The 20786-nt window shown below is 52.8% G+C and overlaps 1 protein-coding gene across 24 annotated transcripts in view; it reads right to left on the bottom strand.

Annotated features, from left to right (window-relative positions):
• Myo18a (myosin XVIIIA) overlaps nt 1-20786 on the bottom strand; it is a 94806-nt gene that overhangs the window by 23644 nt on the left and 50376 nt on the right. For 10 of the 24 annotated variants that reach the window (XM_048793717.1, XM_048793737.1, XM_048793744.1 and 7 more), the window contains 19 exons: nt 20315-20415; nt 19444-19507; nt 19123-19267; nt 18779-18799; nt 17545-17556; nt 16787-16963; nt 16502-16592; nt 16037-16229; nt 15093-15191; nt 12960-13101; nt 12647-12806; nt 11668-11854; nt 11104-11347; nt 8683-8792; nt 5147-5212; nt 1851-1979; nt 1008-1151; nt 404-493; nt 153-272 (listed from right to left, as the gene is read on the bottom strand). In XM_048793717.1, the coding sequence (XP_048649674.1) occupies nt 153-272; nt 404-493; nt 1008-1151; nt 1851-1979; nt 5147-5212; nt 8683-8792; nt 11104-11347; nt 11668-11854; nt 12647-12806; nt 12960-13101; nt 15093-15191; nt 16037-16229; nt 16502-16592; nt 16787-16963; nt 17545-17556; nt 18779-18799; nt 19123-19267; nt 19444-19507; nt 20315-20415 (2295 nt within the window). The remainder of the gene's footprint in view (nt 1-152; nt 273-403; nt 494-1007; nt 1152-1850; nt 1980-5146; nt 5213-8682; nt 8793-11103; nt 11348-11667; nt 11855-12646; nt 12807-12959; nt 13102-15092; nt 15192-16036; nt 16230-16501; nt 16593-16786; nt 16964-17544; nt 17557-18778; nt 18800-19122; nt 19268-19443; nt 19508-20314; nt 20416-20786) is intronic. The other 14 variants (XM_015501069.2, XM_015501073.2, XM_015501076.2 and 11 more) reach the window with 5 other exon arrangements.

The following is a 20786-nucleotide window of genomic DNA, read 5'->3' as shown; positions in this document are numbered from 1 at the left end:
CCTAGACCCACTCACACCCTGACCCCCAACAGACCACACGCTTACCCAGGGCAGACGGGGATCTGAGCCAGTGGAGAAGATGCCAACTGGCCTTGAGGGAGCAGACTGTTGCAGTCACTAGCCTTCAGGGCTCACCCTGGCCCTGCCCTTACCTGCAGCTCCTTCATTTCCTTCTCAGCTCGGAGCCTCTCCGCTGTCTCCGCGTCCAGCAGCTGGGAGGCGGACTCTCCCGTGTTACGTTCATCTGTCAGCTCCGATGTCAGCTCTGAGATCTGGGGTTGGGGGAGGGGGGTCACTACCCAGGTGAAAAACCTGCCTCACTCAGCCAGAATTGCAGGGGAACTTCTGAAGGCCGGGGCGCCCTAGATGGTGGGCCATTTCTCTGGTGCCAGCAGTCACTCACCCGGGTCTCCAGCCGGTCACTGTTGAGCCGCAGCTCGTTTCGCTCCTTTTCCACCTTCTCAAGCTTGCTCCGCAGCTGTTGGATCTCCTCCTAGGGTGAAGCAAGGAGGACAAAGTGGGGCACTCTGAGGAGTTGGGGCCCAGGGTCTGTATACCTGTGTCAAATAAAGCTGATGAAGCTCAGGTCTGACCAGGACATGGGGAAGGCACATTCTCAAAGGAAGAGTTGTGGCTCCTGCTCCTAGGCCCTTCCCTATAACCTGAGGATGTCAAGATTCCATCCTAAAAGGCTACCCAATGGGGGCTGGGGTTGTGGCTCAGCAATAGAGCGCTTGCCTGGCACGTGCGGGGTCCTGGGTTCGATCCTCAGCACCATATATAAAACAATAAAATAAAGGTATTACGTCCAACTAAAAAATAAATATTAAAAAATAATGGCTACCCAGGGGCCCTAGCACAATCCCAGAGGGAACCTGCTTGATGGGCATAGTTTAAGAACACTGGACACCAGCTCATGGGACATAGAAACATCTTGGAGCCCAAGATAAACCCTTTCACAAGTGGGTTCTTTGCAGTGACCTAGCCGTGCCCAGGTGGTTGCTTACGTCTTTGTTGCGAATCTGCTCCTCTGACAGCTGTACTTCGATGAGGGGTCGAACAGTGGTAAAGAGCTTCCACCAGGGCCAGTCCTTCACCCCTTTGTTCTTCTTGATGTTCTTTTGTACACAGCGAATGGCCAGGTCCTGGATCTGCAGTTGAGGTGAAGATGGCTCTCAGTCCCCTGGCCAAGCCTGGTCAGGGAATTTACCCACCACCAACACAGCCCCTGGGCCTACTCCTCTGGCCCCCTGACCCAGAGTCAGACCTTATCCATCCCCACCTTGCCCCCTGCCTCCCTCCATCTCTCAGAGAGTGGGCAGCCTGGGAGCACCATACTGGGCACTAACCACTCCACTGTCATTAGGAATAATTTCATCTGCTTTATTTGCTGCCTGATTATTTCCAGCACCCTGGCCTAGCTGTGCTATAAAACCTAATCTTGCTGAAACACAAGAGGCGGCAGTGCTGGCTGTTTTATGGACTTGCTAATAAGAAAAGGAGTCGCTGACACAGCTCCTTAATCTTCATGGAGCAGCCCGTGATCCAGAGCCCACCTTTGCCTGGGCCCTACTTCCCACCCCCGCTCTACTGAGCCCTCCAACCAGGATGCATGGTCCTGCTGCTGGGCATACCAGTGTGCTCCCCACCCTGGCCCAGGGCATGGTGCCCTTGGGAGAGGGGGTCATGTTGAGCTTGAGACCCATGGGAGATCCCACGTAGCCATGGTGCCTCTTCCTCAGGTGAAAACCCATAAGCTCAAGATTTCCTGTCCTACATGTTTCCTGCATTCCCACCTCCCCCAGAACTCAGCTGTGCCCATGTAGGGTGGGGTGTCCACAGAGAAGCACCTTTCTCTTCTTGAAGTGCTGGCGGGCGAGGTAGCCCCTGCAGGCCGCCTGGAACAGGGTTAGGTGTCTACTGGTCTGCTCATCCCGCTGCTCCTCCAGTCGCGCCAACGTGCCTGCCCGGAAGAACACCTGTGGGGGAAAAGCAGCCAGGTAAACACCTGAGACTGGTCTGGACAGCCCAGGGAAGGAAAGGGAGGCAAGGTGAGGAGCTGGAGGGATAAGTAGCTGGCACAGGGAGCCGGCAGGTCAGGAAGTGTGGCCCCTGGTTTGGGAAGAGCCTGAAAATCCACTTTGTCCAAGAGAGGAGGGGAGGAGCAAGAAGGAGCAGGAAGCAGCTCGGGGAGGGTGAGTGGGGAAGGGCCAGGCTGGGATGGGGAGGATTTGAACCCGGAGGAGGAGCCAGGTAGGAAATCAAAGACAGATGAAAGGCAGGGAAGCCAAAGGGAAGACACCTGGGGCAAGGAGGGAAATGAAGCCATCACGGGTCAGACAGGGAAGAGACACCTTTCAGCCACATCGGTGGCTGTCAATGCCCCCTATGCCAGGCTTTACTATTGATCTTAACCACTGGCTCCAGGTGCCTGGGACCAGGTGAAGAGGATGGTGAAGTCTGGGTGTGGGATGGTCCAGGAAGCAGCGTGTGAGGAAGAAGGGGGATGGGGCGGTGGGAAGCTCCTGTCCTTCTCGCCCAGCTGCTCAGTTTCATTCCAGAGGTGTCCTCTCATGTACCAATGCTCCACCCCCCACACACCCAGGTTTCATCTTCTCATGAAGAAGCCAGTGAGGTGGGCGGGAGTTGGCTCTGTCAAGGGACTCGTCATACAGGTTTGGGGGCTGGAGGACAGAGAGTAAGGAACCAGCTGGACACCCCCACACCCAGCCTTTCGGCTCACTCCTTGCTGCTCTGAGCTGGGGCTAGGTAAAATTTCCCTACAAAGAGAAATGGGGACGGGGATTGGTCAGGTGAAGAGAGACTCCAGTGCCCCTGAGAGGGCAAAGAGATACACCTGGTATGTGTGGACCTACACCTGGCTCAGAACACGGAAGACTCCCTTTTGTAGGGGCAGAGAAGATAGGAATTCCACAGGAAACCCAATTTATGAAAATGTACTCGGAACCATAGGGATGAATCCCAAGACCCTCTTTGGGAAAGAAATGGGAAGAGGGCCTAAACTTTCTGCTGAGGAAGCTTTGCCTCTGGCAACTTCACAGAAGCCTCATCCCAGAGTCTGGTCTTGGAAAAAGCTAGCTCAGGCCTTTGTGACACTTCCCCAAATCTCACAAGGGAGGGCTAAGTGAAGTCTCCCATGGGTCTCGAGCTTAACATGATCCTAAATTTCCCATAATGTGTGAGCCTGAAATTCCAGTGAGAGGGTGGGGAGGGAATATCCAGTTCCCCCCGGAGGTGGGCAAACATGTTTGGTTAGCACACACAGCCATCTCTATGCCAGGGCAAGAGGGAGATGCCAGCACAGGGGACAGAGAATGACCCAGAAACATAATAAGCAGAGAAAGAATGGTCCTGAGCTACAGCAGTGAGCTTCAAATCTCTTTTGGACATTCCTGGGGCCAAGAGTCCCTCTGAGTATTAGGTGAAAGCTCACGGCCATTCACACAAATCTTACAATGTCAGGAGGCTTTCAGGCTCCTCAAGTCCTTGCCTGAAACCTCAGGACCCTCTGGGTTCATGTGAAGACCCCTCCTCTGAAGACTGATGACCACACAGGGAGTTGTCCCCCATCAGTTGATACAACCCACAGCCTATAAGACTGGAGCCTTCTCACCCAACCAGGTGTGAGCAAACACTCAACCTTGCCTCCAAGCTGTGCCCCCAAGACTGGGCCCTGGGGCTCCCCTGCCTTAGCTAGGCTTTAGGGAGGACTCAGGATGGAAGGTCTGAGACACCAACCAGAAGAGGATCAGTCTGTACAGGCCCACTCCTGCCTGGGATATGCCTAGGAACCTGGAAACCTGTTTGGAGGGGTACCACCCGTCCCAGTGTCACCCAGCAGCTGTCCGGCTGGCTGAAATGGCTGTAGACTGTGGAAAATCCTGAGTGTGAGCTTACCTCTGAGACACCAAGCAGCCTAGGGCATGTCCTCAACTGCAGGCAGCCCCAGAGAGGAAGCCCAGCTGAAAGTCCCTGGGCCTAAGAAAAGCCTGGGAAGGGGGGTGACCAGAGAGAAGGAGGTGACAGAACAGAGACCAAAGGAGGTGAAAGACAGAGACCAAAACCAGAAATGACAGCAAAAGAGGGTGGGACCACCAACAGACACAGGACAAAGAGAGAGACAGGAACAAACAGGATCAGAAAGTAAGAAACAGAGAGCAGCAAGGATTGCTGAGGCCCAAAGGAAGACAGAAAGCCAAAGATGGCAGACGGGAAGCCACAAAGACACAAGGATGGAGGGAAAGGGATTCACAGTGAGGAAGGGTAGGAAAACCAAGACCCTGACTCAAAATGCAGAAAGGAAGGACCGAGAACAGAGGGGACAAGTAACACACAGTACCTCCTTCCACCTTCCACTCCCCAAGAGGCTCTGGGGCCCAGAGTTCCTTCCCTCTCTGCTGACAGAAGGATGGGCCCAGAACTGGCTCCCCACTGCCCTCCCTTCCACCTCAACCCTCAGAGCACATACACCAATGCTGCCTGTCCAAGTGTCCCTGTCTGGGGAGAGGGACGTGCAAGGCTCTCCGCCTGTGGAAGGAGCACTTGGCTGACCCTCTGGTGTGGAAGACAGCACACTGCACCCAGGGCTGGGTGTGACTGCCTTTTATCATCACATTCCATTCAGATGAGGAATCTGGCCTGTGGGCAGGTGGTAGCAGCACTGCTTCTGCGTGTCCTGCTTGCTCTTCTCAACCCTGGCAGCCCTAGAAGACTCTCTAATGGGGGCTCTGCCCTCTGGGGCACTCTCCCTACAGCCTTTCAGTCTCCTGGCCCACTTCCTCTGAGTCCAGTCCTTCTGTCCCTCCACTCCCCACACAGGACTCAGGCCACCTTCCAACCCACTCCCTCCTGACACCAGAGCGAGCCCCGTTGTCCAGAGGGCAGAGAGTCAAGGTTGCTGCCCCTAGAATACCTACACCCCTGGCTCCTGGCCCTGAAGTGGGCACCTTGCAAGAAGCAGCAGCCTCTGAGTGTCTGTGCAGTTTGTGAGGCAGGACTCAGAAGGGTGCCGGGAAGATTTCTGAAGCCTGACTGAGGAGGAGAGAGAACAGGAGGAGAGGAGCAGCCACCTGACAAAGGCCACCAAGGAGAGAGGACCTGACTACCTTCCTGTAGAGCAACTCACCCGGCTCAGGCCCATGCAGCAGCTGCTCTTCTCCAGGTCCAAGGACTCCAGGAGCTCCTCCACCGCCTGAGAAGAGAGGCCTGGGTCAGGAGGCCAGTTCGTGCCTCCCCAGCTCCAGATTCAGTCCTCCCTTTCCTCCTCCCGGCAGTCCATTATTTATTCCTACAAGCCCTTCTGGTGGGCTTCTGCAGTGTCGGAGACTGTGTTTGACTCTGGGGATGCAGAGGTGACTACAAGAGGAACAAACTGTCTTTCTGGGGAGTGAGACAAGGGAAATATATAGAGAAGGAAGCATCGAAGTCCTGAAAGGCACCATGGAAGAGGCATTGTTTGGGCTGAGAATTTAGATACATGTAGAATTAGCTAGAGAAAGGAGGGGAGAGGGCAGTTTAGGTAGTGCTACTAGCAGGAGCAAAGGCCTGGAGCAAAGGTGGCAGAATGCTCTGGGGAAGCTCCACACACCTCACAACACCTGGAGTGAAGGGGTGACCAAGGAGGTGTGTAAGGTGTGTAAGGAGGAAAGGAGGCTAGAGTTTGCCTCAAAGGCAAGAGAAGAGGGAAATGCAGGAGATGCTAAGGAGAGGGAGCTCCCTAACATAAGAAGACAGGGGAGGAGGGAGGAGGAATCTAGGGCTACCGCTGGGGTTTCTGACTTATGTAATGAAACAGATAATGGGGTCATTCCCAAGGCAGGGAACACAGGGAAGAAGTGGGTTTGGGAGGAGAGAGAATGAGTTTGGTTTGAACATGCTGGGTTTGAGGTGTAAGAGGAACACAGATAGAGAGGTTCAAAAGGCGGCTATGAATGGCTTGTCTGGAGCTCGGGAGAGAAGCCTGGGCTGAGGTATCGATCTGGGAGTCATCAATATATATGCGGTAATTGAAGTGATGGGTGTGAATGAGGCTGTCCAAGAAGAGGGAGTAGAACTGAAAACAGATACAGCCAAGAAGAGAGTATTGGAGAGAGAGAGAGACCTCACTGAGGGGGTGAGTAGAAGTGGAGCAGCTCCACGGGGATGAGAACAGAGATGGGGAAACTAGGAGTGGCTACAAAGAAGCGAGCAGAGATGGTTTCAAAAAGAAGAGAGCCGTTAGCAAAGTCACTTGTTGCCAAGAATTCAAGTGACTGAAGGATTGATTCTGGCAACATGGAGGGAATGAGAAGATGAGAAAATCAGTCCCAGGGTACCAAGGAGAGGAGACCAGGCAGCTGTGGTAAAGAAATGGATGGTGGCTGGGGTGAGGGCTCAGGAGAGGAGTTTATTGTTGTTTTTTTTTTTAAATTTTTTGGAACGGGGATTGAACTCAGGGGTACTTAACCATTGAACAACATCCCCATCCCTTTTTATTTTATTTTTTTAAATTTTGAGACAGGTTCTCACTAAGTTGTTTAAGGCTTTGCTAAGTTGCTAAGGCTGGCTTTGAACTTGTGATCCTCCTGCCTGAGCGACCCCCATCTCTGGGATTACAGACATGTGCTACCACTCCTGGCAGAAGTAAGTATTGATGGTACAGGACAAGGGAGAGACAGAATGTAGGCCAGCCTGAGAGGCTTGACAGAGATTCCTTTCAGAGAACAAGTCTACAGAATGTTTCTTCATAGGGCAAGAAGAACTGAGAGAGGCTGAAGCATGAGAGAAGTTAACATTGATGGAATGGTCCCTGGGGGAGAGATGGATTCCAAAGCACAGAGGAAGGAACTACAAAAGAGAAGGGGTACTCTCCCACCAACACAGGAGGGGTGGGTGGGGGGAAGGAAGCAGAAGAGAAGTCTGAAGATGATAGGAGGAAGAGCTTGATTCTATTGGAGTTTGAAGGCAAGATTACAGGAGGGTTGGGGAAGATTTTTAGGAGAAAGACGAAGAATAGAATAGCAGGTAAGGATTTGGGGGTTAGGGCCAGATAAAGATGGGACAGATGGAAGACTTGCCGGGCCACCCTGAAGGCCCACCTAAGGCTGAAGACCATAAATCTGTAGGAATTCAAGTCTACATGGTTGTATCATTTTCTCCCACAACCTTTGGGAGTTTAAAATGAAGAGTGTAGTGCACAAAGGCTGGCCTCTGGGGTGGGGGTTTGGCAGAGCAGGTACCATGGAAGGCTCAGGAGAGCTGGGGGTGATAAAGGCTGAGTGAATGGCAAGATGGACCATGGCTTCAAGGCTGAAAGGGAAAGGGAAAAAAATCAGAAAAGAATTGAGAGAATAGAGAGAATGGAGTGGGGTCCAGAAATTAGAGGTCTTGATGACATCAAAGACCAGTTGTCCTAAGAGGAAGAGAAGAATGAGAACCATAGGTAGGAGGTTGTATTCAGAGAAGGCCACGCTGGAATTTAAGATTTTGGAGGTGAAGCATTTCCAGGGATGGCAAGGTGCAGGGTGTAGCCATGAATGGGAGACTGGAATGGGAGTCAAGGGCCAGTGAGGGGGAAATGAAGGGAAGAGAGGGAGATGGGCAGAGGAAAGACAGTAGAATGAATCCAACATAACTTCCCTATGTTCATACATGAATACATGACCAGTGAAACTCCACATCATGTACAACCACAAGATGGGATCCTAATTAGAATAAGTATACTCCATGTATGTATAATATGTCAAAATGCACTTTACTGTTATGTATATCTAAAAAGAGCAAATAAAAAAAAATTTTTTAAAGGGACAGTAAGAAGAGGGTATGAGACAGGTCACACCAAGGTCTCCTAGGACACTGGCAGCTCTAAGAATGGAGCAAAGGTTTTTGAGGGCTCTATGATTGTGGGTCTGTGACTCAGAGGTCAAGGGGAGGGGGCACTTGGGGAACATCTGGGCATCACTGTGGGGCATCCTTCCCATTCTGCAGGGTACCCTCCTTTTTAGGGAAGCCTCCTAAGGTTGGGGTACCCTCAGAATAGTGCTGGGTAATTGAGGCCAATACAGAGGGAAGGAGGGTTCCTCTGCTCAAGGAGCCCTCTGGCTGCCTGAGGAGCTGCCCCTGGGGGTCAAGGTTATAGCCTTGAATGACAGAGACCACCCCCCTTCTGTAGTTATGAATTTATCAATCTTGGCTGGTAAGAGGCCCAGCAGCCTCACACTAACCCAAGCACCAAGGAGGTCTTGCCACATCAACCTTGCTCTTAGGAAGAGCTGGCCCCAGTCTCAGACAGCTTCTTGATGCAGGGACCAGATCCATGAACAATAAAGCTGAGGGATCTACGTGTTATCATTAGGGCACCCAAAGCACCTAATCAGCCAACTGGGAGACCCTGGCCCTGCTCACTCTTGGATAATTGCCTGGCTCACCAGAGAGCACACATCCCCAGGTTCAGCCTCCAGGGAGGATAACTCCTCTCCAGTTACTACAGACATATCCCACACTGCCTTCTCCACTACACAGTGTCCCTGTCTTAACCCTTGCTGACCAAAACCAGGAGCCTGAGCAAAGGCAGACCCACTGTCTCCAGAGGAGGAAGGGCAGATGGGTCTGGGAAGGGCAGCTACTTAGAAGGGTCTGAGCGAGTGAGAGGGGTCTGCAGGTGGTCTGGGAACCTAGGCCTACCCTCTTCTCATCCACCACAATGTAGTTACGCCCGTGTTTCTTTGTCAGGTGTGGGGCCAGGACATCAAAGCGACGGCGGAACTCAGAAAACACCATGTGGTCAGGATAACCTGGAGAGAGAGAGAGAGAGAGAGAGAGAGAGAGGACATGGCCCACAGTAAGGTCTTTAACAACTTGCCTCCTCCCAGCATGGCCCAACAGTCACTGGTGCCAGGTGGGGAGTCACCTAAAGGGGAGAAACTGCAGGGGTGGGGAACCTGCAGCTGAGACAGGACCAGAAAGGACAGTTGAAGGAGAGGAGGCCCAGAGGACCATCAGGGTTGCTCCACACCAGGACAGAAAGATTAAAAAGGGTTAAAGTAAGGGGGATCGGGTGGCACTAACCACCTGGAAGGACGGGTGAGGGGACCTGGGTAACTTCTAGGATGCTTTGCAGCCCTCCAAGTGTAAAACTCCATGATGATGCAGAGACCAACGCCTTGAGGACTCACTCAATAAGAAAAACAACAGGACACCAGATTGTAACTGACACAAGGGCTTGGAATCCTGGCCCTGCCTCTTACCAAAATGTGACCTTGGGCCAATCATTCCACCTCTCTGAGTCTTACTTTCTTTACCTTTAAAAGGGGCCCTAGCACTTATACTGCACGGTAGTCATGGAGACTAAAATGAGAAAATATGTAGAAAACACAGCTTGATGGGATACTCAGTAAAATATTCCTTTCCTTTCCTTTGTTCTGCTGAAGCAGGATGTCAAATAGGGCTCTGCTCCCTGTCCCCACCCTGACCTTGAGCCCTAGGCCAGGTGGCCAAAAACACTAGTAGATATTCTTTCCTTAAAGAATGTCTGGGCTTAGAGTCAAGGGAAGGGTGAGAGGCTTCTGGCTTAAAGCAAGGTCAGAACAGAGGCCAGCAGGAATGACCCCCTGTCACCTGGTCTCTCCAGAGCCCATAGTAGAGGATCAGGAAAGCTACTCCTACAGAATCACAGTATTTCAAACCAGAAAAGGGTCCTAGACCAAATCCACCTTATCTTTCAGGCAAGGAAACTGGCCTGAAAGATGGAGCAATAGCTTGCCCAAGGTCATGGAGGCTCTAGCTGAAGCTGAGCTGGACTTCACACCTGGGTTCCTGTCGGCCAGCTGGGGCTTGCTGCACCAGGCCGGCCAGCTAGCTCTGGGAAACCCTCCAACTGGGAGATGAGGCTGATGCATGTGCCTGATAATTGAAACAGGAGGCGGGGGCCGCTGAGAGGCCAAGACAAAGTGAGCTATTGATTGTATCTGAACTGCAATTAAATTGATGGGCCGGGATAGCAGGTCTGGACGCTTGGCATCTTAATTAATCATCAGTGCTATCGATGGTGGCTGGGGGCCGGGGAATGGGGAATGGGGAGGGGGGGGACTTGCCGCTGCTGGCCTCATCGATCTGCTTGTTTGAGTAAAGCACATTGATTTTGGTTCAGAGCGGTAACAATCTGGTTTTGAAATAATAAACACCAACTCCATATCAAGACGTGGGGACAGATCAATGATTTATTTAGAGCAGGGCAGGGAGCCGGTTTCCTTGCTTTGGCTGCTAAGGAAAAGTGATGGTGCCCACAGGGATATCTCAAGGGGACCTGGCTGTGGGTGGACAAGATCCTGTCTGCTCTTCTAGCTAGGGAAAAAGCAGAAAGCTGGCTACTCCTAACTTCTTGAGCAAACAAAACCCTACTTGAGAGGCCTGACTGTGGAGTCAGCCTGCTTGGATGCAATCTGGTTCAGCCATCCATGAGCTGTGTGACCTCAGGCAACCTACTTGGCTTCTCTAAGCTTCAGTTTCATTTGGAGATGATGATAGTTCCTACCTCAAGAGGTTGTTGTGAATTAAAGTGTGGAAGAGTCGTGAATAGAACCTGGTGTGCTATAAATGCGCTAAGGATGGTATACTACTACTACTGCCCTCCCCTTCTCCCTTCTCTTGCTGGGTCCATAAAAAGGGTATGCCTGACATTTCTTGGGAATTTTAAGTACTTCAGAGAGATTTAGCACCTGGCGTCTCCCTGGACAGATGGCTTTGAAAGGGCACTGGGTCTACTGCTATAGGAGGAGCTGACTCTTCCACACTAGAGACTAGTCAAAGGAGGGAGATGTGGGAAAAAACAATGGAGCATGGGGGGCGGGGAAGAAAGAGGATTAATAAATACTTAAATCTGGAAGGCAGGTGGAAAGAAATAGAGAAAGGAACACTTTTGGGCTGAGAGAGGTGAGAACAGAGACTCAAGAAGAAGGCACAAGGGTAGGAAGGAGCACAAGAAAGGAGACCTTGAGCCATTTTGAGAGGGAGGGGAGCAGCTCCTGGGTCCCATCTGGAAGGCAGGGCAGGATACAGCAATCTCCAGGAAAGGGAGCCCCAGGATGAAACGAGAAGGTGCCTTACCTTGGCGGTACATGCGCATGGCATCAAGCAGTCGGGAGCCCCGAAGCTGGGCACGGAGTAGAGGCACATCAAGCTGCAGGAGCCCAGCTTCACAGGGGTCTCCTGGAGGCAGGTCCAGCTCGCTGCTGCTGCTGACGCGGCGGGAGGAGGCGGATCGGGGTTCCCCAGCCCAACCCTCAGCTACAGGCAGGAAGCAGTGAACAAAATGCATCTTGGACCTCTTGATGGTGTCAATGAGGGCATCCTGCCAAAAGGGAAGGGACCACCTTCAGTGGGCTCTGATGGCCCATGCTCAGGAGAGCAGGGACTGATGCCAGCTCCTGCACTGCTCACAGGATAGCAGGTGACCCACTACCAGCTGGGACACGCCAAGCCTGGACAACTCTGTCCTCCCCAGGTCTGGCTGACCACTCAGAGGCAGCAGGGCTGAAAGGTGAACCCCACCAGCAGTGACCAGGTAGGGTGGGATGCTGGGTGGGCACTTGACAGCCTGGGTGTGTCCAGAGTGCCCAAGCCTACCTGCCAGTGGTAAGGAAGGGACCCAGGATCTGGCTGAATACTCACCACCTGCAGCTTAATCTGGATGCACAGCGACTTCTTCTTGACAGCTGCCATGCCTGTTGTAAAGGTCTTCCGCATGCTGGTGGCCCGGCGCAGTGCAAGCTGTGAGCCACCCTCCAGGCCAGCGATGGAGCCCGAGAGCACCGTGGCACTGCCTGCCCGGCCCAGAAACAGGTTGCTGATGATCTTTCTGCCAGAGGCAGGAGGGTAAGGGAGAAAAAGGAGTCACATTCATGGGGCAGCAGTGGCCATTCCTCCTGCCAGGATACCAAACCACCCCCAGACAGCTATGGCCAGGGGCCTGAGCTATTTGGGCTGGAGTCACATGTCCCACACCCTACAGAGAAACAAGAGAGATATTTTCAAACAACAAGAAGGGAAAAATCTGAGGTGGGCAGAAGTCAAGGAACAGGCAAAGATGGGGCAGAGGGGGGTGATGCACTCTTCTCCCAGCCAGGGAGGACCAGGCAGTGGGTTTCCAGCTCAGCAGGAGAGGTCAGAGTTCGACATCTGCTAACATACTGTATAATTCACTTATTACATTTCCTGTTCATTATCTCTCTCCCCCACTGCTAGAACGCAAACTCCACAAGGGCAAGGATTTATATAGTCTTCACTGCTTTCTGCCAAGTACCTTGAAGTCCCTGTCACAGAGAAGATGTCCCACAATAATGTATGCAATGAATGGATGACACGGGTTGTACGACTGAGTGGTTTCTAAGGCTCCTTCTGCCTTGTCTGAAGAACGTGAGGGTGTTATTCAAATTGAAAACTATGGGTATTTCCAACCATGTCTGCCTCCTGCCTCTATTCCAGAAGGCCATGCCCATGTTCTCAAGGCCAACTGGTCTTGGTTGTTGCCTCTCAGGAACTGAAGACTATCTACCTTGCTGGTGAGAGGCCTCTGGGACACCTCCATGGGAAGGGGGCCCAGAGAATAGTTGTGGGGACAGGACATGGACAGACAGAATAGTGTCCTTACTTCTGGGAGTCCTGTAGGAGCCGGGGGGCATTCTGGGTGGCTGGGTTCTGCTTGGTGTAGCTCAGCCAGCCAGTCACGTTGTACTCTACCCAGTTGGTGCCATGGCTGTGACCCAGGAGAAAATGATGTGGTTTGCTGCTGCGCAGAAGGGGACTTTGGCCTAAGAGTGAGCAAAGCAAGGTTCATATTGTCAGGGGACAGGCATACAGCCCAGGGACTTAGTGAGCCACCCCAGGGAGTACCATCTGGACCCACACAGGTAGGTCTTCTAGAGAGGAAGCAGAGGAGCTATCCTCTAGGAATGCCCACCTACCTTTTTTATCACCTTCCTGGGGGCCATAATAGGAGAAAAGGCGTTCCAGGAGGGTATCCTCAGTGGCCCCTGGCACCAGCGCCTCCTCTTCCAGCAGCCATAGTAGGCCCCTTGCCTCGTCTGTGCGGGCCAGCGAACGGACCTATGGAGAAGGGAAGAAATCCCAGCTTGCCACATGGAGCTGTGGGAGAGGAGGCAAAGTCTTGGCCCCAACCACATACCAGAAACAACTACACACAGCCCGCCAGCACAATGCAGCTTTGGCCACTCAATGCTGACACCTTGTGGAGGAGGCCAGTAATGAGAGGAAAGAAGGGCCAGGAGAGAGAAAGAGATGATTCCTGGCACTTGGATCCAAAGGCCCCAAAGAGTTATTACTTGAGCTCCTATGCAGAGGCTCCCTTCCATTCTCCTCCTGTCCGAGGGTACAGGGGCTTTTATGAGGCCCATGTTGCCCTCACTCCCTGGCACATTAAGTGGGATAAAGTCAGCAAGCTTCTGACAGTGCATGACCCAAAGGAAGCTCTCCATAAATGACAACTGTGGGGTTAACACTGGTGCCTGAAAGGAGAAAACCTAGGGAGGACTCAGATTGCTGCAGGATCCCCGCAGGGTATAAACTGAAGGGCCAAAAGTGTGTGACAGGTGACTTCGTGGATGTGGTAGCCAAAACAAGTGGAGACTGGAACAAGCTAGAAAGAAAGTGTCCTCATTTAACAACTGCCACTCAGCTGCTGTCCTAGAGTAGCACTAACCTAGTGTTAATAAATCATCTAGTTTTCAACAGAAGGTAAAAATACTGCATTCTGATTTCTAATACCCCCTGAAGATCATGCAAACTAGGCCTATAGCTACATATGGCCTGAAGGTGCCTTTTCTATGGAATTCCCCTGCCTTCCTTAGAAAGAACTGAACAGACCCACACCACATTCTCGCCTGGCCTTTAGGGACTGAGGACAAGAAAAATGGGGAAAGTGATATTTTCCCTCTCTTCGACCCCAGGTACCCACATGTCCTCGCTGCAGCTTGCCTAAGGGAGTCAGTATGATAACCGGAAAGAAGCATAACGTAGCCAAGGACTTGTGGGTGACAACAGGACTCCAGTAGCTAGAGGTGAATGGCAGGAAGAAGCAATGAAGCCATTGGATAGTGAGTGGCACTGTGGGCCCCTTCCCTTCCCTAGGCCCATCAGATAGGGACACCAAGGAAGGGAAAGATTGGCCCATACACATCTGACTCCTTGCTGTTCATGAGTCACATGTACAAATACTTCTTGTGTTCAGGGAATGGCAAAGGCTCTCTCAGGAGGCCACATGGGAATACAGGTGTCAGAAAAAGGAAATCCACTTTCCTGGGGAGATACAGCACTTGAGCACTTTAAGCACTTGTCCCTGAGGGAGATTCATTGTCCCCAAGTCCCACCCCCTTTGCTAGCCCAGCAGGGCCTTACTGCAGGGAAGGGGAGAGCAGAGCAGGAATCAAAGCAGAAGAGGGAGTTCAGCAGCCTAGCAAAAATGTCATTCTCCAACAAAGCACCTTATGCACTTCCCCTAATTGAAGGTAATCACCAAATGCCAAGTGCTCATCAGGCCAGCCAGTGCCCCAGGCACCTAAGGTACCAGAGATGCTAGTACAAAGGGTGACAGAGCCTGCCTCTGAGGTTGAGGAGCAAGGGCTCACTTGAGGAGTGAGGGCTCACATCCATGGCATCCCCCCAGAGGGCATTTATAGCTTGGTGTTTCCCTGACTGAGCAGGCGCCATCTCCTTGCTCCACTCTGCTAGGCAGCATCAGTCCTCTTCTTGAGGACAATGGAAAGCAATGACTACATCCTCTGGGTTTCAGTCCTCACCCCCAAGCAGACCAGAGCCTCAGCTGGTAAGAGAGGAGCTACATCTTCCTGCCTGGCTGGCACTCCAGCTCCCATTGCACCAGGCAGAAGAAAGTGCCATCTTCCAGGCCAGGCTGTGAGTGCTGAGGGGCAGAGCCCTATAACCGTATAGTGCTTGATGTCTGGGCTTGACTGGGGTCCTCCCTTGGCCCACAGTGGCAGCCTCAGTGGCAGCGTGGCCAGAGAGGGCTCTACTCCAGGCAGAGGAGTGGGAGATGAGAGGCGAGGCTACTGAGGTCTCACCAGCATTCTTACCAGAGACTGGTGGGAGGCCTGGTCCACTGCAGCCACTGAGTCATCTGCGGCGGGCTCTATGTCATCAAACGCCAGCTCAATGTTCTCCTAAGAAAAGAAGGCAGGGCAGTACTAATCATGGGGGCCCCATGTCAGGGCACAACATATGAGTAGGTTGGGTGGGGCCTCTGGGAACAGCAAGTCCAACCTCCCATTTCTTGCAGGGGCTCCCTCCAGATTCCCAAATGACAAACTGCTCACTACCTCCCAAGGTAACATGCTATTTCTGGACAGCTAAAATTCTCATAACCTCTTTTTATACTAGGCCAAAATTACATTCTCCTGTTATTTGAATCAGTTGATTAGACAATGCAGTATATGCCTACTCTCCATTTCATAATCACCCTTGACATATGAATATAACTGTCTGTTGTGATTTTCATAAGTCTTCTCTCATCCAAGATAAATATCCTCCTCAGCTTGTTCAATTCACCTGCACATGAGGAAGGATTTCCAGATCCCATCTAGGACACCCTTTTAGGGAGAGACCCTAAGTCATCAACCACCATCCTATCAGATTAGGGGAAAGCCGGGGTGGGGGTGGTGACTGGGCCAGACACATCTGGAGGCAGTTCACAGGGCCCAGGAGGGTGCCTTAAAGAAGGGCATGGAGTGGCTCTCAGGGACCCAGAGTGTGCCTTCAATTTTGTGGAAAGCACACTTTCCATGAAGTAAGGCTTCAGCCAAGGTCAAGGGCTGGGGCCACTGGGCAGGAATAGATTCCCACTCCACAGCACAGAAGGAGGCAGAAATAAAGAGGGAGTAGAGAGCTGGGAAGAAGCAGGCAGCAGGGAAGGTGGTGACTTCCTGTATTCACAGAGGACCTCTCTGGGGGTGTCCTGGGGAGAAGGTGAGGCTGAGGTGGGGCCAACCAGGGTGGGGTAGAGAACTACCTCCTTGTATCTTTCCAACTCCTGCACAAAGGTGCGCTCATGGAAGAGCCTCTGCAGCCGGTCCTGGGCATAGTTGTGGCACAGCTCCTCAAATGAGGCTCCACGGGCCGAGCCACCCTGCTCAGGGTTCTGGAAGCCTGGAGTATCCACAATCATCATGGAGCAGAGCGAATGCTGGCTGGACTTGAGAGCCCTTCACCGGGAAAGCCTGAATCAGAGCTAGCCAATGCCACACCACAGAGCAGACCCCAGTGGTCTGCCCCTGGCATGCAGCAAATCCCCATCCCTGCCCAGATACCCCAGGCCCTAGCAGAGAGGACTTGCCTCTCCTCAGGGTCCAGAGGGACAGTGAGCCCTCTGCTGGTGGATGATGGCCCTACCTCAGCCAATACAGGCACAAAGCCATCAAACCCCCTTGGCCAGAGCAGGAAGCAGGGAACCCCATGGGGTCTGCCTGGTACTCACCTGTTCACTAGGGAGATGAGAAGGGTAAAGAGCTCGCTGTAGAGGCCAGATGCCATGCCCTCTAAACACTCCAATGCACTCATTTTGGGACCTATGGGACAGTAGGATTGGCTCTATCTCTTGTCTCCTGGGCTACTCCATCTGCCCAGCATGAGGTCCTGGGGCTGGACCTCTCCCAGTGATGGGAACATCTATTCATTCCGGCAGTCCCTCCCACCTCCAGAATGGCAACAAGCCCCAGGTAAGGCTTCCCAATCACATCTACCAGGCAAGGGGCTAGGGTACCTGTGCCGTCCCCCAGGCTGCTCTCCTCAGGGCCCTGACGAAAGGAAGTGGAGCGCTGCAGGGTGCCACCCTTGTGCTGGTGCTTGAAGATGGCCGAGGACAGCTCCTCCAGGCTGCAGCCCAGCAGGTATGCAGCCTTCTGGGCCCATTCATGGCGGGCAAATTGCTTGCGCCCAGCTGTGGGGTAGAAATAAGGATCTGGCATCTTGGGTCTTTCTCCTTAGGCTGACTGATGACCACTGTGCCTTTTGACTCCCTTGCTCCCATAGGACTGGGGAGCAGGCATCTCCTGGAGGCAAAAGCCAGCCCTAATGACACCCAATGGCCTTCATGGGAATATGGAGTGCCAGCCACTGCCAGTACTTCATGTGTCCCTTGGGGGTGGAAATAATAGGAAGGTCCTAAAAAAGGAGGCAACTCCATAGGCTGCCACCAGAGGGTACCCAGTCGGCTGCAAAAATCCCTTTATTTCCAAGGATGCCCAACTTGGGTTGGAGAAGGACAAAGTCAGAAGAACACTTGTGCCTGTGGTAAACATAGCATGAGAGAGTACTAGCTCGTGCACCTTCCTGGATGCATTAGCATCCCCCTCTCTTCCTTATCTTGCCCCAGGGGAGACCAGACATCTCAAAGGCTAAACAGTAGGGAGGCAACACAGCCACAGGGGAAACGGAACAGCCCACACAGATATATGTGCCTCAGCCAACATGTGTCTAATCACAGCAATTAGGGAAAGCTAACAAGAAACAAGGTTTTACCTTCAGCAGCTTCTGTAAGGCAAAGGACCAGCATGCAGCATGCAAAGAAAAACAGTGTATTAGCAAACAGTCATCAACTGAGCCGCCAGGCCCACAGGAAGGGACTGTGGGGGGTAGGGGTTTATAAGGATGAGCAGGCAAGAAAACACAACCACATCCAGCTTTGGAGACAAACACACACATTCACAGTCTCAAAGGAGTATGCTTGTGGATGTCTTCACACTGACTCTTTTTGCAGAAAGAGACCTGCAATGATGTTCTGTGTGTGTGTGTGTGTGTGTGTGTGTGCGCGCGTGCGCGCGTATATACACACACACACACACACACACACACAACTCTGGAAAGTACTGTAAGCTCTGAGTTGATAACAACAGGGCTCATCACTCAAAGCACTCCACATACAGTCACCACAGAGGAGGATCAGAGGAAATTAGGCTTGAACCCCTTACAGTAAAGAACTCTTAAGACACAGTCATATGCCTGTCCACCCTCCTGCCCATAATGTCTGAAGACAACTTCTTTAACCAAGAGCCTGCTTCCTCTTGGCATGTGTGCCACCTGCTGGGATCATAAGGGGCTGGACACCCAGACAACCTGTTCCTTCATGCATACACCACCACCACTTTCCCACTCTTGCTGTGCACACTGGGGCCCTCTGTACCCCAGAGAAAAGACAAAGCCAAAGCGCAAGGTGCTGTTCAGAGCCAGCATCCCCTTTCTCTAAACAGCAGGAGAAAGCGAGTAAAGAGGCCCTCCGATGCTATCTCCCAGAGAGGCAACAGCTCTCCCAAGCAAGACCCAGCCATAGCCATTCACAAGCTGGCAGAAACCATCGTCACTATGGTGCCTGCTGCCCCCTAGTGGCCTCCACCCTGACATGCAAGACCAAGAGCCAGGGCTACCAAATCCAAAGGGAAGAAGACTGCAGAGAACTGGCCTCAGGAAGCCCCAGGAAGCAAATCTGTCCTACCCCATCTAAGCCCCACCGGGGGCATTAGCATCCTGAGATATTCTAGGATCCAGATTCAAAACATGTTGGAGAAGCAGCTATTCCAGGGACTCCAAGAAGCCCCACATCCAGCAGGCTCCCCTTCTACCCTCGACCCTGGGGCTTTTCCCAAGACCAGTCCCCTATGCTATGAGAAAATGAGCCCAGCCCCCAAAAAGAGCCCGGGGTATCACCAAGACTGGGCAAGGCAGCCCTTATGCCCCAAGGCGGGCCAAGTTCAGTTACCCGCTTGCTCCTCGGGAGCCTCTGTTAGGAAGGGAATAAGAAGGAAAGTTATTCCAGGGACTGTTCCAAGAGAGCATTTTCTCTTTTTCTCAGCCCCAGCCCAACCACCCATTCCTCACATTGCACCCAGCCTGCCACTATGACCACGCCTCAGGCCATTATTGACAGAAATGCTTCTCTGGTCTTCTGCCGTAATTTCAGGGACCAAGAAGGGGCACAAGCAACAGAGGGGTGTCTCGTAACAGCTGAATCTATGCAGGGCAAGAACAAATTGGGAGTGGCCAGGGCCTCCACAACATCCTCCAGGAAATGAGGCAGGTTGTTGGGACTCCACTGCAGGTTACCTTTGGTGGCTCCTGCAGCCCCCAGGTGGTAGATAGCAGCCAGGATGAGCCAGCAGGCCTTCTGCTCATCAGGGGAAATGCCCAACACCTTCATGGCTGTCTGCAGCTTACTGAATTGCTGAGCTGCCTTCTGCTTCTCCTCAGGCTGCAGGGATAGATGGGCATACTGGTGTCAGACTTCAGAGAGGCTCCCAGCATGTCCCCATGCTGCTGGACCCTCAGGGAGGGCAGACCTTGGGTACAGCCACCCATGGGGTACTACTGAGACTCCTCCTATACCCAAGGTCCACGGCTGCCATCCAGTCCCTACTGCCCCCTCACCTTGGCCAATGGCATGATCCCAAACACATTATTCTCTGCCAAGTGGTTCAAGTGGAGCTCTGTCCTAGGGGTACAAATGAGGCATCAGCAAGGGGCTTGTTCCCTGGGCCACAACCATCTCCCTCCCAGGATGGAGACAAACAGATGCAGTTTCCAGACTCCAGCTCTACCTTTCCTATTTGGCTTAGATGCCTGGGAAGAGCACCAGCCTCTCTAGGACAGGTAACTTGAGAGGCCCTGGAGAGAGGGTCCAGCCAGACCCTTGGAAAGAAGCAGGGAACGTGCCTGAAGGACAAGTCCCAACAGGACAGACTGTGCCTCAGTTATGAGAAGAGCTAAAGAAGATAATGTCTGGGGCCAAGGCTTGGCCCCATCGTTTATCCTTGTCTAATGAACAGACAGCACGCCTGAAGGTCTAAAGGGAAAATCATGGCAGGGGCAGCCAGCAGGACAGAGGGGGCCACCTGGGGGCACTGGAGAAGAGTTGGGCTTTTGGAACCAGGGTGGACTCATACCGGCTTAGCCCTAAACTAGTGTGTGACTGAGAGCAAGTCACCCACCACCTGCATCCTGGTGAGCTGTCCGCTCCAGATCTGTCTTACTGGGTAACAGATTTCAGGAAGGCCCTGGGAACACTGAAGGGTCTATTGTAGCCCTCCCATACAGCAAGGACTCAGTACCCAGGCCAGGGAACTCTGATGGGCAGGGCCTGTGTCTCCCTCATCTCACCATCCCCAGGCCCAGCTGAGAGCCTGGCTGGCACTCAGTAGAGAAGGAACATACAGCACTGTGGGTAACCAGTCAGTGAGGTCCAAGAGCCCAGTCATGGGCTGAAGTCCAGAGCCCCTCCTGCACCCTTGTCCAACCTCACCTGAGGGTGCCATCTCCACAGGCCAGCAGGTAGTAGAAGACATTGAATGTGGCCTCACTGGCAGGGCGTCGAGCCACACGGAGCTTCTCCAGAAGCATCGTCTGTAGCATAGCACAAGATGAGGAAGGAGGGTGGTGGTGGATCAACCTCCTCCTACCCCAGAGCATAAGGAACCAGGACTCTGATCCTCTAGCCCTAGGAATAAGCAGCTGCAGCTTATTCCCAAGGTGCTCAACCAGCGGCCAGGTCACGCCAGGGTCAAACAGGAGGCAGAAACCAGGGGTAGGTAGAAGAATATGGGCCCAGTTCCTGTAGGTCTGTCACCCTGCCCAGAGCCTAGGGGCCAGCCTTTCTGGAGAAATGATTGTTTGTAGGGAGAAAGTTCAATTAGCATGGGAGGAGGTCAACCTTGGCTGGGCCTTACTTGACTGACAAGCTCTTCTGGGCCTGGTGACATCAGCCTGAGAGAAGG

The sequence above is a fragment of the Marmota marmota genome, unplaced genomic scaffold (genome assembly GCF_001458135.2).
Source record: "Marmota marmota marmota unplaced genomic scaffold, marMar, whole genome shotgun sequence".
NCBI classification, from domain to species: Eukaryota; Metazoa; Chordata; class Mammalia; order Rodentia; family Sciuridae; genus Marmota; species Marmota marmota.
This window is presented reverse-complemented; position numbering and strand designations above follow the sequence as displayed.